Source organism: Pan paniscus, chromosome 16 (assembly GCF_029289425.2).
Source record: "Pan paniscus chromosome 16, NHGRI_mPanPan1-v2.0_pri, whole genome shotgun sequence".
Classification (NCBI taxonomy): domain Eukaryota; kingdom Metazoa; phylum Chordata; class Mammalia; order Primates; family Hominidae; genus Pan; species Pan paniscus.
In genome coordinates this window covers 48,280,456-48,297,539 of record NC_073265.2, presented here as the reverse complement: position 1 = coordinate 48,297,539, position 17,084 = coordinate 48,280,456, and the positions used below count along the sequence as shown (strand labels likewise).

General features: G+C 37.9%; 1 protein-coding gene across 13 annotated transcripts in view; it reads right to left on the bottom strand.

The window, feature by feature from the left end:
• Positions 1 to 17,084, bottom strand: part of RNF111 (ring finger protein 111) — a 163,866-nt gene that overhangs the window by 64,293 nt on the left and 82,489 nt on the right. For all 13 annotated transcript variants that reach the window (XM_063596689.1, XM_055098273.2, XM_055098274.2 and 10 more), the window contains one exon: positions 1,458 to 2,356. In XM_063596689.1, coding sequence (XP_063452759.1) covers positions 1,458 to 2,356 — 899 coding nt within the window. The remainder of the gene's footprint in view (positions 1 to 1,457; positions 2,357 to 17,084) is intronic.

The window sequence follows — 17,084 nt, the reverse complement described above, 5'->3', positions numbered from 1 at the left end:
GACCTAGCTAGCCCTTTAGAAAGCTCTCCCTAGGCCCATTGCCCTATTCCCTAATTTCACAAGAAATTAATCTTTTCCCTCAGTTCAGACAGCTCTTCAATGCTCACTTCAACAACTCCCTTTAAATTACAACTGTAAAAGTGATGCATTATCTTAGGATGGTTTGTATACATGGAACATACATTTCAGGACTGTCTGCAAATAAACTTATCCTACTTAAATATCACATTTACTGTGTGTGAGAGAGAGAGAGAGTCAGCACGCATGCGCAAGAGCACACAGGCTCAAGAGCACTGATAGGAAATAGTCCCTATCCAATTTTAATTGATGTATCATATGCACTGTCGAGACTAAAAGTCTCTGGGTCCTAGTATTAGAATAAAAGTTACCACTCAAATACTTGAAATTATTTTTCAGCTATAAAGAACATGATAACAGCAAACAACAAGAATATAGTACTTAAAGAAAAAATATTGAGAGCCCAAGGCAGGTGGATCGCCTGAGCTAAGGAGTTCAAGACCAACCTGGGCAACTTGGCAAAACTTGGCAAAACTACAAAAAATACAAAATAAGCCAGGTGTGGTGGTGTGTGCCTATAGTCCCAGCTACTTGAGGCGCTGACGTGGGAGGACGGTTTCAGCCCAGGAGGTGAAGGTTGCAGTGAACCAAGACTGCATCACTATACTCCAGCCTGAGCAACAAAGCCAGATGCTGCCTCAAAAAAACAAAGGAAAAAAAATTAACCAGTCTTTTTTAGTGACTAGAACTGTTCTTACTATGGCTGAATCCATCATACAGGTAGCTGAAAAAGTATTCATAACAATCAAGCATATTAAAGAAACACAAGGAAAAAAATGTGTACCATAAATGAAGAACATATATAAAATATAATCTAATATGTATAAAATGTAATAAATGAGGCCAGGTGCAGTGGCTCATGCCTGTAATCCCATCACTTTGGGAGGCCGAGGTGGGCAGATAATTTGAGATCAGGAGCTCAAGACTAGCCTGTTCAACATAGTGAAACCCCGTCTCCACTAAAAATACAAAAATTAGCTGGGCATGGTGGTGGGCACCTGTAATCCTGGCTACTTGGGAGGCTGAGGCAGGAGAATTGCTTGAACCCAGGAGGCGGAGGTTGCAGTGAGCCGAGATTGCGCCACTGCACTCCAGCCTGGGTGACACAGTGAGACTCTGTTTCAGAAAAAAAAAAAGTAATGAAGGGTTATTCTCCCAAAAAACTCTTGACTTATTTTTGTCACTAGAAATTTTTTAAATTTTTATCTTAGCATTAGAGTCATGGTTTAATACTGCAATTGGTAATTTATATGACTTAAAAATAAAAGTTAATAGAACCTGATAGTCCCTTTAAATAAAATCAGTAAGACACAAACAAAAAATTAAGCACAAATGCAATGCAATAGGTTCCATGTTTTACTCAGCTTAAACATTTTTACCTGAGGGAACAGCTGGATTGTTTTGGTGGTTTTCACTGGCAGAAACAAACAAATCTTCTTCTCCTTCAGTTGATGAGCTAGAAGAGGATTCACTGCTGAGGTCATTCTCACTGGAACTACTAGAACTAGGTAGCAAGGCATATTTTCTTCGAGCTAACACTTCTCGTTTCTTCCTCTGCATTAATATCCTCTCTTTTTGTTTCTGTGTCCTCTGTGAGGAATTATTTTTTACAAATCTCTTTCTGCATGGAAGTCTCCGTAACGAACTGCCATGTAAACAGGGTCTTTTCATTAACAATCCCGATACAGATTCTGTCTCAGTCCGAGGCCACTTATGAGACCGTGCACTATGGCTTCTACTTTTAGCATTCAAAATGGTCTGGGAATGTCTTACAGAGACTTCTTTATCCTCATCTGAAGTCACAGTATCAGAATCTCCAAAATGCAGACTAGATGAAGGAGAAGACAGACAATCACTAAAAGAGGAATCATTATCTTCATCACTTGGTGTCCCTAGGTGTTGCCTCAGTCCTAAAATTCCCTGGTTTTCTTTAACACAATTCTGCACATACGAAGGGCCAGCCTGCTGGCTTTTGCGTTTTTTCCTCACAACGAGACTTTTTTCTTGTTCTTGCTGGTTACCATTCATGTCCTTCTCTTGCTTTTGAGAATCATCACACAGGTGAGAGAATTCATTCCCCACTTTACTATTAATCATCTCAACTCCTGCAGGAAAACTTTTGGCTGCCCCAATGGGCTCTGGATGCAAAAGGATCCCTTTCAGACTCTCCTGTGTCTTTGGTGCATCAGAAGGAATCTCACTCTTCATATCCACTTTTAAGGTGTAGAGCTCGTTATATTCAGGAGTCCATTGAGACATGGGAAACTTTAAGGAAAGCCTAGAAGACAAAATTAGATATTTAAAAGATTTTTAATGTGTTTTATTATACTATTTAATTGAAGAGTTCTCAAATTCCACCAAGAAGATCCCTTATAAAGGCAGAACTGTCTTTTCCTCATCAGTACACAAAATGTCTGTTATGAATTATTTTACTATTCTTATAAAACGTTTTTCTCTGGTCACTCTACTCATGCATCCAATTTTTAGAAATACAGTAAATATAGAGCATAAGCCTACTTAAAAACTTCTATTAACCAAAAACTGATCTTATTGCATATCTCACTACCTTCAGCAACAAAACATATTTGGTCAAATCAAACAATTACTTCAAAACCTATTTCAGTGAAATATAAATAAAAGGATTCAAATTCAAAAGACTAATTAGTCAACATGTTTTACTCCTGGTATGACATTTTTAAGTGGTTATTATTAAATATTTCTGTACATCTAGATGGTTACTACATTAGATTGATATTATTAATAATGAGCTAATGAATATAAGCTTCTCTTTTCTATTTTTTTTCCTTCATACTACTCTATTAATTCTCTAATGAGAATCTGAATTCTCCTGATAGTAGACACAACTACTGCATTTCAGTTTTAGATACAAAAAGATTAGAGCCAAGACTGTGGGCTGCTGAAGATCATTCAGTTAAATAAACAATACAGCAGAACATAAAATCAAACTTTGTACAGCTAATCTATCTAAATCATTCAACATCTTAAATTACGAGCTGCCAAAAAGAGATCTGAATTTAAAGCATTTACATCAATGCAATGTACATATGAAAATAATGTAATAGTAAATATCATGACTCAAAATGAAATATATTCATCAGAAAGGCAGTAAATGTGACAAATGAAGAGCTTTACTAGTGCAAAATATGAATAAACAATGTTAACATATTTTTAACAAGTTTTTATTAAGTATAGCATACACACATATTCTAAGTTTATAGATCAATGAACACTAAAAAAATGAACACCTCTATGTAACTGGCACACAGATAAACAACATAACCAGCACCCTAGAAATCTTCTTCCCATTACTACAGCCCACCAAACTGTTAACCACTATTGTAACTTCTGACACCACAGATTTGCTTTGCCCATAAAATACATTTTGAAACCAGTTCCTAAAAAGCGAGTACAACAGCTGTTTAGTAAGCAAGTATTTTCCCTCTCTACAAATGGGTTACAGAAATATATAATCTTACAGGTCTCCCACGTTACTATAGTATATAACTTTACTATCAGAACAAATGATAATAATTAAGGCATAGAATGACCTATTCCTACAGAAAGCTATCAAAACCACTATCTTCTTTTATTCTTATTCACAAGCACAGGCAGTGCTGTATCCAAGATCAGCCATCACGCGCTATCTGTAGTTCAGCAGGATCAGTGACAAACCAGGAATACAAAGATGAGTGAACATGAGCATGGCAATGAGCAAATTACAGAAGGCAGCCAGTCAGACAAGGATCACTTTAATTAAAGGCAAGAACACAGAAGTCACAATGATAAAACACAGGTACATGTGATCTAAGAGTTGAATGGGGCCAAACAGGATGGCTGTAATAAAGAACACAGGTAATAACAAGTGTTAGAGAGGATGCATAAAAAAAAAAACATTGGAACCCTCATATATTGCTGATGGAAATGTAAAATGATACAAGCTACTTTGGGAAGCAGTCTAGCAGATTCTCAAAAATTAAATACAAGCTGGGCGCGGTGGCTCATGTCTGTAATCCCACCACTTTGGGAGGCCAAGGCAGGCGGATCACTGGAGGCCAGGAGTTCGAGATCAGCCTGGCCAACATGGTGAAACCCCATCTCTACTAAAAATACAAAAATTAGCCAGGATAGTGGCGCACTGACTGTAATCCCAGCCACTTGGGAGGCTGAAGCATGAGAATTGCTTGAACCTGGGAGGCAGAGGTTACAGTGAGCTGCGACTGCACCGCTACAGTCCAGCTTGAGCAACAGAGCAAGACTCTATCTCAAGAAAAAAAAAAAAATTAAACACAGAATTGCTATATGACCTAGCATTTCCACTCCTAGGTATGTACCCAAGAGAAATGAAAACACATATTCATAAAAAAACTTATAAACAGCAACATTAGTCATAACAGCCAAAAAAGTGGGAACACAAATGCCAATCAACTGATGAATAAATAAATCCATACAAAAGATTATTACTCAGCAATAGAAAGAAATGAAGTACGGTAGTCCCTCACTATCCAGTTTAACTTTCCACAGCTTCAGTTACTCACACTATGAAAGAGAGACCACATTCACATAAGTTTTATCACAGTATGTTGTTAGAATTTTGCTACTTTATTGTTGTTGTTAGTCTCTTATTCTGCCTAATTTATAAATTAAACTTTATCATAGGCATGTAGGTATATGAAAAAAAAAACACTATATGGTTTCAGGCATCCACTGGGGGACTCAGAACGGTTTCCCCTTGGACAGGGGCGCAGACTACCATACTGATTCAAGCTACAACATGGATAAACAATATGCTAAGTAAAAGAAACCAGTCAAAAAGATAACATAATATAAGATTCCCTTTATATGGAATGTCTGGAATAGGCAAATCTACATAGATAGAATGTGGTTACCTAGGGCTGGGGATGATCGGAGGATTCAACTATGATGGCCGAAAAGCATGGAGTTTCTGGCCAGGCGCGGTGGCTCACGCCTGTAATCCCTACACTTTGGGAGGCCGAGGCGGGCAGATCACCTGAGGTCAGGAATTCGAGACCAGCCTGGCCAACATGGTGAAACCCCATCTCTACTAAAAATACAAAAAATTAGCCAGGTATGGTGGCGCGCACCTGTAATCCCAGCTACTCAGGAGGCTGAGGCAGGAGAATTGCTTGAACCAGGGAGGCAGAGGTTGTAGTGAGCTGAGATCACACCACTGCACTCCAGCTTGGACAACAAGAGTGGGGGAAAAAAAAAAAAAAAAGGTGGGCCAGGTGCAGTGGCTCACGCCTGTAATCCCACCACTTTGGGAGGCTGAAGCGGGTGGATCACCTGAGGTTAGGAGTTTGAGACCAGCCTGATCAACATGGTGAAAAGAAACCCTGTCTTACTAAAAATACAAAAATTAGCCAGGCATGGTGGCAGGCACCTGTAATCCCAGCTACTCAGGAGGCTGACGCAGGAGAATCGCTTGAACCCAGGAGACAGAGGTTGCAGTGAGCCGAGATTGCGCCATTGCACTCCAGCCTGGGCAACAGAGCAAGACTCTGTATCCCAAAAAAAAAAGAAAAAAAGGTATAGAATTTCTTTTATTTTCAGTGAACTGAAAATGTTCTACAACTGATTGTGGTGCCAGCTATTCAACTCTGTGAATATACTAAAAACCCAGTGAAATAAAATCTCAATAAAACTCCTGCCAGAAAGTCAACAGGTTTAAAAAAAGTGAAAAAGTCAAGAGGAAAAGTATCAAGATTTCTAGGCATCAGAGACTCCATCAGCAACAGAAGTCTCATGATGTAGGTTGGAAACAGCTGGGGTTCTTCCAGAAACCCATGTCAGAGTTATGTTCTGGTGGATTTCAGAGGAGGAGATCTTGGAGTCTTTATGGGCTGAAGATTTAAAAATTAGACTCCTCATCCGTAATTACTAAGTCCTCATGTTGATAATGGAGATCATGAGAAGCAATGAAAATTTGCCAAAAACCAGACAAATTCTGAGAACATGCAGCCATACATTAATTTACAAAGAAGCAATTCACAGCACAATTAACTAAACCCAATTTCTTTTCCATCATTTCATGTCCCAAAGCCAAAACAATGCAATCAACTCTTTATGGTTAAATCTGCTCTGATTTTTGATCAGTTTAGTCTGTCCAATGAGACAAGGGTAGAGGAGAGCAAGGGGGGGTGGTTTGGTGTATGCTGTGGTGTGTGTTTGTACACCAGTTAACTCTTCTCTGAGTTAACATGTCATGCAGTCATTAAATGCAAAATTAATATCCCATATAACTAAGAGGTTCCCACCCAGGGAGTAATTCATACTATTTTTTTTTCTAAAATCTATCGCTGTATTGTATCATGTTCTAAATTTTTTATTCTAAAATCCATCCCTGTAATTGTATCAGGCTGTATTTTGAACTTAGAAGAGGAAAGTTCAAAAGGAAATAAACACAAGTATTGCATTTAACTTAAAAAGCAGCAAATATAACAGATAATATTCTAAATTATTTGCTGTTTGATAAAACCATATTCTAGTCTTTTATTTTTGTAAAAATTATTGGCTGATCTAATTTACAAAGGAGGCAAATGCGTACAAGATATATCTCCTTGGTGACATTATAAATGGCTTGCTGTTACACACTGTTTCAATACTGAAACCATAATACTAGTCCCTCTTTGTGTAGATCGATCCAATCATTTCATTGCTATGTCATGATGACTGCATGCTAATTACTCCTGATACTAGTGTAGAATACACCACTATTAGTAAACCTTGCACTAAGAAAATACGATAGCTAAAAAAAAAATACTAACTTTCAAAACTAAAAATTAGGGTTGGGATTTAGTAATTCACATCATAAACAAGTTTATGTGAGCAAAAGGAGGAAAAACCCATTAAGACTATCCATACAACTCTGAGGAACTCTACTTCTAAACTGTGATACACTATTATTGGTATGATGCTTCACCACCAATTATAAATATGAATACTTGTTTCAACTTTAAATAAAAATGTAATGATTGCTTACATGACTCTAAAGAAGTAAGATTTTAAAAGAAAAAAAAAAAGCCGGCCGGGCACAGTGGCTCACACCTGTAATCCCAGCACTTTGGGAGGCTAAGGCAGGCAGATCACCTGAGGTTGGGAGTTCAAGACCAGCCTGACCAACATGGAAAAAACCCGTCTCCACCAAAAATGCAAAGTTAGCCAGGCGTGGTGGCACATGCCTGTAATCCCAGCTACTCGGGAGGCTGAGGCAGGAGAATCGCTTGAATCCGCAAGGCAGAGGTTGTGGTGAGCCGAGATCGCGCCATTGCACTCCAGCCTGGGAGACGAGCAAAATTCCGACACAAAAGAAAAAAGAAAAAAAAAAAGCCATAGATGACTTGGCATTTTTCTACAAAAGTTTTAGAGATTATCAGAAAATCAACTAGAAATATGTCTACCATTTAACTATCTTTTTAATATAATTAAGTGAAAAAAATAATACCTGTACTACAGGGATATCACTTGGGGTGTGTATTAAATTTTTAATTCTCTTATTTACTTTACTATGTGCCAGCTTAAGTATATTAAATCAAATGCCTGACAGAATATTCTCTTCTACTACCTATAACTACTACTACTCATATCTAGATAATACAGACAATATGCTTTGTTACATATTCTAAATAGCCAAAATTTCATTAGCAAGAAAGGTATTTTCCCTCAAAAGTATCACTATGGACCCTCAAGTGCATTAGCTCATACTAAAATTTCTCAAGAGATTTCTGCTAGGAGTACACAACCTAATAATGTACTCAATTATGAAAAGAAGAGTGGGACCCTTGATAAACTTATTACCTTTCCTAGTAGAAAGGAGAAAGTTATACTCAGGATAACTGCTATGAAACTGTAAGATAAACTTGATTTCTGCCTGGGCGCAGTGGCTCACGCCTGTAATCCCTGCACTTTGGGAGGCCGAGGAGGGCAGATCGTAACAGCATTATTTGCAAAAACCAAAAGGTGGAAGCATCTCAAGTGTCCACTGAAGTGATGAATAGATAAACAAATGTGATATACACGTACAATGAAATAGTATTCAGCCTTAAAAAGGAAACCCTGACGCATTACAACATGGATGAATCTTGAAGACATTATGCTAAGTGAAATAAGAAGACACAACAAGACAAATATTGTATGATTCCACTTGTATGAACTACCCAGAGTAGTCAAATTCATAGACAGAAAATAAAATGGTGGTTGCGAGGACCTGAGGGAGGGGGAGAATAGGAGTTAGTGTTTAACAGTTACTGAGTTTCAGTCGGGGAAGATAAAAAGTTGTGGAAATAGATGGAGATGTTGCACAACAATGTCAATGTACTTAATGCCAAATTATAAACTTAAAAATGGTAATTTTATGTTACGTACATTTAAACGACCAAAATAATTCAAAAGAGATATTGTTATAAAACATTATCCTGGAAAGGCTAGTAAAGTCACTCAAAAAAGAGAATGCGCATAAATATGTAAAAGAACATTTAATCCTATGTTGGCATCTGCTTCTCGAGAATCTGGACTAAAACACACTTTAAAAAATCACCCTCTCTTCCTCATCACTCAAACTCATATTCTGTCTTTCTTAAAGTACTTACTACTAACTGAAAAGATCTTGCTAGCCTATTTATTACACAAAGCATCTCAGTAGAATATAAGTTCCAAGGAAGCGGGAATCTCATCTAGGCAGATCTCCAGCAATGAAAACAGTTGACTCGCACATACTAGGCACTCAATTAGTATTTTTTTTAATTGCATTAATCTGTAAAAGAATGAGTAAAAGGAAGGAAGTAAAACACAACTGCCATATTTCTAGCTTAGGTAACTAAGAATATGGTGACACCCATAGCTGAGATAGAAAAGAAAATATGCAGAATGAGAATAATAATAACAAAATTAGGAAAATAATACCTAAGATTTCTTGAAAATTTACTATTGCCCAATTTCCTTCTTCAGGTATTCTGTAGCCACAAGATATTTACCATATAACTGGGGATAATCAGGTCCTTAAAAGAGAGAAACTGACCATAGAAAAGAACAGCAGGGAGCCAAAAGATTTTTTCCTATATATTATTGGTAAACTGATCTACATACTACTTCTTGGAGAATAGGAAATATTAAATAGGAAAGTGGTTGCACCTTCCAGAAAGTCTATTAAGATCACTCTTCATGTCCCTTAGGGTCTCAAGGCTCAAAGTTATAAAGTAAATCTTCAAACTAGACTGGCAGGATTCAGCTCACAGACATGGTTTGTTTGGCATATATAATTCAGGGGGAAAAAAACTGATGGTTAATAGTGAAACACTATAGGCATTCTCATTAAAATCTGGAAGAAAAAAAGGAATTCATTGTTATAAAACATTCTTCTGGAAAGGCTAGTAAAGTCATTTAAACAAGGGAATGGGCATATATATTTAAAAGAAGGTAATTTTTTTCATTATTGGTAGATGACACTGACAAATGAGCTCAACAGTAGAAAACCACTGGCAACAGTAAGACAGGCCAGTTACTTATATATTTACCAAAAATATATAAATAAAAATAACACTCCAAAAATCAATGACTTTCCTTTACACAAACAGTAGCTAGTTAGAAAATACTACAGAATAACAAAAATATACTACTTACAAGAGGAATGAAAATATTTAATATCTGGTATGAAATTTAACAAGAGACACAAAGGATCTACATGAAAACAATTATAACAATGTCAGTTACGCAAAAATTTATGGGAAATTCAATTTGATGCCAAAATAATAGCAAATTCAGTTATAAAACAGGGTAAACCAGCATGCTATTTCCTCACTTTCTTTTTTTCTTTGAGATTGAGTCTTGCTCTGTCACCCAGGCGGGAGTGCAGTGGTGTGATCTCAGCTCACTGCAACCTACGCCTCCCGGATTCAACCGATTCTCCTGCCTCAGCCTCCCGAGTAGCTGGGATTACAGACATGCACCACCATGCCCAGTTAATTTTTTGTATTTTTAGTAGAGACAGGGTTTCACCACGTTGGCCAGGCTGATCTCGAACTCCTGACCTCAGGTGATCCTCCCGCCTCGGCCTCCCAAAGTGCTGGGATTACAGGCGTAAGCCACCGCGCCCAGCCAATTTCCTCACTTTCAAAGATTCTCTGTCATCCAGGGAATCCACCAGAACACTGCAGATCTGTTCATACTTCTGCATTAACCAGCTCAGAATTTCTCCTTACTTTTCTCAGATCCAAAGTAAAACCTAGACACCCTCTAGGTAGAGAGCAGGAAGGACAGGCAATCTCCTTACTGGATGTGTCTATGCTGATATTAATAATGAGAAGTTTCCTATTATCTGCCAATGTCACTTTGGTGAGTCTTTTGGTTGCATTTAAAAGACACTGGAAGAATGATTTACATGGAGTGTGAAGAGGTTAAACAACCTAAACCCAAAGACGTTCACTATACTCCTTAACCTTAACAGATATCCACAGAAACAATTACTTGTTAAAAGAGGACTGCACAAGGGATAGCCATGTGAGGAGATTAAGGGACATCCTCCATTCCATGTTGGTCTGGATATTACTGCTCATGCTATAAAAAGGAAAGAAAATACAGTTAAATGGAGATTAGAACTGTCAGAATCTGGAAGTCAAAGTTATCTTTTGGGAGGTCTGTCTAGGATAACTATCTCCTCTGACAGGTAAAGAGGAACTGAGAAGCAAAGATGGAACCATGCTTACATTTAGACAGACTTTCACATGATTTTAGTATCTCAGCTAAGGCTTGCTCTGAATGAAGTAAAATTCTCTGTCGCCTCTAAGTACAAAGACCTCAAAACACTTAGGGTAGAGAACTAGCTAACAGACAAAACCACTAAGAGGAAAATTTCAAGGTTAATTAGTCTTATAAAATATTTCCAAAATATTTTATAGGAAGCTTGGCCAGGTGTGGTGGCTCATGCTTGTAATCCCAGCACTTTGGGCGGCCAAGGCTGGGGGATCACTTTAGGTCAGGAGTTCGAGTCCAGCCTGGCCAACATGGTGATACCCCGTCTCAACTAAAAATACAAAAATTAGCCAGGCATGGTGGCACGCGCCTGTAGTTCCAGCTACTCGGGAGGCTGAGGCGGGAGGATCGCTTGAACCTGGGAGGCAAGGTTGCAGTGAGGTGAGGTCACGTCACTGTACTTCAGCCTGGGTGACAGAGCAAACTCTGACTCAAAAAAAAATTTGTAAGAAGCTAGAAAAAATGAACGCATAGCAATAACCAAAAAGCTATAGTAAATCTAGGAAACAAGTGAAATTATGGAAAATGAAATATTCAATGAATACTGAGTGATAAACAGTGAACAGTGATGTAGATTTTCGATCTAGGGATCACTGAGTTACAGTCTTGACTCTGCCCCTATGTAATCTTGGCCATAGTACTCTCTAAAACTGTTTCTAGTCTATAAAATTGGAATAATAATAGTACTTACCTCATAAAATTCCGTAACGGTTAAATGAGAGTACCTAACAAAGCACATGACATAGTGGCTGTTATTATTAATTACTTTCCTAAAGGAGCAGGTACATACATAAGACTTAACATTTAAGACTTTCTCTTACACCTAAAAATAAATGTAATCTTTGAGATCCAGAAGGGCATAGGCCAGGCATGGTGGTTCACACCTATAATCCCAACACTTTGGGAGGCCGAGACAGGCGGAAGAATTGAGGTCAGGAGTTCGAGACCAGCCTGGCCAACATAACAAAACCCTGTCTCTACTAAAAATACAAAAATTAGCCGGGCATGGTGGCACCCACCTGTAATCCCAGCTACTGGCCAGGCTGAGACAGGAGAATCACTTGAACTCACGAGGAGGAGTTTGCAGTGAGCCGAGATCGCATCACTGCACTCCAGCCTGGGCAACAGAGCAAGACTTCATCTCAAACAAACAAAAAAAGGTAGGGCATAAAATCTGGGATCTAACCTATGAGGACACAGAGGCATAAGAATGATACAAACGACTTTGGGGGAAAGGGTGGAAAGTGAGGTCAGGGATAAAAGACTACACATTAGGTACAGTATACATGGCTCAGGTGATGGGTGCACCAAAATCTCAGAAATCACCACTAAAGAACTTATTCATGTAACCAAACACCACCTGTTCCCCAAAAACCTACTGAGATTTAAAAAATAAAAATTAAAACAACAAAAAAGAAGGGCATAAAAAACTATTCCCACAAAAGTTTGAAGTATAGAAACAAAGAACCAAATTTCTTTAGCATAAAACCTATCAAAGCCAAGAATTCTACAGACTTTCCTCTATTATGGAGGACTGGAGTTTGGTAGCTGGATGTTTCAGCCCCCTAAATTCTAATACCAGATATTCTGCTTCTGGTAACAGATAAGTTAAACCTCTCTCAACTAATAGGTTTCAATTTCTCAGTGAACTTAATGATTTTCTCATCTGTCTTGTTAAAGTATTCTGAAATCCTTAAATATTAGTCATCAAAGAGAAACATAACATCAACTTACATCTCCTGTCAATACAAACTGGGTGAAGTTCAATATGTTACAGAGTCTACTGCTCTAGCAATGACTCTGTTATTATCACAGCTAATAGCAAAATGAAGGGTGTATCTAACCTCACAAGCCTGAACAGTATCTGGGAGTCAGTTCTTTTTTGGTAGGGTGGCAGCACTACAAGTCATAGGGGCATACTGCACAAGTGTCTAATATTTCTGGTAAGGAAGCCTGGATCCTGAAATGTATACTAAATAAGACATAAAGATACTGCTAATTAATTACTATATATTACAATATATAATGCATATTTACTATATATAATGCATATATTGTGTTACATTTATGTACAGTATATATATTTATTATCTTTATTGTATATAGAATTAAGTATCTTACAAAATATATAGTATATTTGCATATTACATATCTAACAAATTTTATATATCTAACATATAAAATATGTATTTTATATATGAAATATATATTTATATCTTATATAACACAAAATATAAAATTATATGATATATAAAATAAAATCTAAGAGAACTAAACTCAAAAATCCATTAACCCCATTTCGGTGCAGTAGCTGTATTTTCCTATCAATAAATACTTTTGTGTTTTTTGTTTTTTGTTTTTTTGAGACGGAGTCTCAGTCTGTCACCCAGGCTGAAGTGCAGTGGCACGATCTCGACTCACTGCAACCTCCATCTCCCAGGTTCAAGCAATTTTGCTGCCTCAGCCTCCCAAGCAGCTAGGACTATAGGCACACACCACCACACCTGGCTAATTTTTGTATTTTCAGTAAAGACAGGGTTTTACCACGTTGGCCAGGCCGGTCTCGAATTCCTGACCTCAGGTGATCCACCCACCTCAGCTTCCCAAAGTGCTGGGATTACAGGCATAAGCCACCACGCCTGGCTTAAATACTTTTAAATATCCAATAATAACATGTTTAAAAGTACAATAGAAAAAAGATCACTTTCCCCAAAGCAACAAAAATAGCTATATAGTTATTCCAAGGTATTAAGCCTGACAAGAACAGCCTGACAAGAATGGTGTATAAACCCATATGAAAAACACTACAAAACTGTACAACAGGATGTAACAGACAATCCTAGTAAAGAGCGAGAGACCTCATTTCTGGATGAAAAAGGACTCCAAATTGGCTCCGTCACAAATTAGAAGAAAGCCAATTTTTTTTAAAACTATAAAACATAAACATTACCATCAGACATATCAGGCCTTTAAAAACACTGTATTTTTTCAAATGGCCTGAATATATACACCTAAGGATCCATTCAAAGTAATATTGTTTGCATTTTCTCATTATTTTGTTCAGTGGAACTTTAAAATAATTAAAACTTAATTTAATAAAATAAATAAATGGATCACACCTGTAATCCCAGCACTTTGTGAGGCCAAGGCAGGTGAATCACTTGAGCCCAGGGGTTCAAAACCACCCTGGGCAACATGAAACCTCACCTCTACCAAAAAAAAAAAATACAAAAATTAGCCAGGGTGGTGGCACGTGCCTGAAGTCTCACCTACTCGGGTGGCTGAGGTGGGAGGATCACTCGAGCCCGGAAGGCAGAGGCTGCAGTGAGCTGAGGTCTTACCACTGCACTCCAACCTGGGCGACAGAGCATGGCGCTGTCTCAAAAAAAAGAAAAAAGAAAAGAAACAAATGTACAGTTATATGCACAAATGAGAGGGCAGAAACAAAAGGGAAAAGCTGAACTCAAACTTTTTTTCATCCTTTTCTTATTTAAAAAAAAGTATTACATAAAATTAACTGCTAAGCAGCCTTTTAAAATCAGGCAGGATTTGTACAAACTGTTATGGAAAGTATGGATCATTTTCTTTAAATGGACTACAAGTAAGTCTGCTATTATAGGATTCTTCTTCGTAAAACAACTTATATTAATATATGCATTTGAAAAATACACACTTAACAGTTTGGGAGTGAAACAATAGGGTAGAAATTTATAGCACTGGGTGGGGGTCTTTTACCTTTTATAAGTTTCTGTATATATAGTTTGTTTTTTTCTAAAAAGTAACCATTTACCAATTTTGAAATTAAAGATTTTTTAAGGAAATAAATGAGAACATAATATATTTAAATTTTTCACTACATTAGAACACAACTTTGTTGACAACAGATTTCTACACAAACAAATCAAATATATGCAAGCACAATTTTTACAGGAATCTTGGCTAGGCATAAAATTTCTTAAGTGACCAGAAATGACCACCAATCCTGGACACCTTAATGACAGAATAGGGCAGAAACTCAGAAATGGCAGTGACTGTTAGCAGATTTGAATGGAATTGTCAAATGTGAGAAATGATTTTTAGTTACTGATGTTAGTCTACAATTCTAGGCATGTTGTTTTTGAACCCATCTTTACAAATAAATTTTAATGCTCGAAAATGATAATTTATCAAACCATTTCACAAAATCTTTCTTCATTAAAAGTGTAATAATTATGATTGCTGCATTAATGGAAAGTAGTCTATAAGAGCTCAACAAATAGGCCGGGCGTGGTGCCTCATACCTATAATCCCAGCGCTTTGGGAGGCTGAGGCAGGTGGGTCACCTGAGGTCAGGAGTTCGAGACCAGCCTGGCCAACATGATGAAACCCCGTCTCTACCAAAAATACAAAAAATTAGCTGGGCATGATGGCAGGCGCCTGTAATCCCAGCTACTCGGGAGGCTGAAGCAGGAGAATCGTTTGAACCCAGGAAGTGGAGGTTGCAGAGAGCCGAGATTGTGCCATTGCACTCTAGTCTGGACAACAAGAGCGAAACTCCATCTCAAAAAAAAAAAAAAAAAGAGTTCAACAAATAATGTGACAAACCTGGAAGACAAACCTCCAGGACCTTTTGTTCTTGATAATTCAAGTAATAAATCTGTCAACTTTCAAAGCTTCAAACTTACAAACTACTCTTAGAGATTTCTGTTATTTTAACTTCCTGTTTCCAAAACTGAACTTTAAGTGGCTTCCAGATTTCCTTGGAGATTGGAACTGAAGAGTTCTCTCTTTTAAAGTGATAGAAGCCAAACCTAAAGACAATTGATGTTTTTATAAATATACGGAAAAGATGGCTGCTTCAACATGTCTTCAAAATTTAACAATCTGTAACAGGTAAATGTAAAATTAAACCATATTCCGAAATAAGCTCTTAAATCTTTACAGCAGCACATTTTACATACTGAACTATTAATTTTTTTGTCAATGCTATTAAATGGCTTGGTGTTTCTCTTATGAATAAGCATTGTCACATATGCTGAATGACACATTTACGATCTCTAGAAAATCAAACTTAAAAATACAAAAATAAAAATTATCGTGGCCTACACAGCAGCGGTTTCCAACCTTTTTGGCACCAGGGAACGGATTCGTAGAAGACAATTTTTCCACGGACCCAGGGTGGGGGTGGGTGGGTGTGGTTTGAGATGATCCGAGTACATTTATTGTGCACTTTATTTCTATTATCATTGCATTGCAATATATAATATTATACAATTCACCGTAATATAGAATCAGTGGGAGCCCTGAGCTTGCTCTCCTGCAACTAGATGGTCCCAACTGGGGGTGATGGGAGACAGTGACAGATCATCAGGCATTAGATTCTCGTAAGGAGCACGCAACCTAGATCCCTCACATGCAGTTCACAATAGGGTTCATGCTCCTATAAGAATGCCGCTGCTGATCTGACAGGAAGCAGAACTCAAGCAGTAATGTAAGTGACGGGGACTGGCTGTAAATATAGATGAAGCTTCACTACTCATCCACCACTCACCTACTGGTACATGGCCTAGTTCCTAATAGGCCACAGATGGGTACCAGTCCGTGGCCCAGGGGTTGGGGAACCCTGCTATACAGAACTCTTTGGAGAAAACAATGTCACTGAAGCAGTGAGCACATCCTTGTGAGAGCCAGGAAATACTGTTTGAAATAGGTAGGGTAGAACAAAATTATGGTGGGCCGAGCAAGATGAAAAATGTTGACTAATATGGTATATGCTCAATTATTCAAATAATTACAGAATAACTACTTTATATGCTGGATCTGTGGGCAGAGAGAGAAAATACAGGTTCCCATCCTTCAAGAAGCTCACAATTTAGTATGATGGAAAGAATTACAGAATATAAATAATTAGGCCAAAGTGGGCAGATCGCGAAGTCAAGAGATCAAGACCATCCTGGCCAACATGGTGAAACCCCATCTCTACTAAAAATACAGAAATCAGCTGGGCGTGGTGGTGCGTGCCTGTAGTCCCAGCTACTCGAGTGGCTGAGGCAGGAGAATCGCTTGAATCCGGGAGGTGGAGGTTGCAGTGAGCCAAAATCATGCCACTGCACTCCAGCCTGGCAACAGAGCAAGACTCTATCTCTAAAAAAAAAAAACTATATATATATACATATATATTTTTTTTAACCAAAATTGGCCAGGAGCAGTGGCTCATGCCTGTAATCCTAGCACTCTGGGAG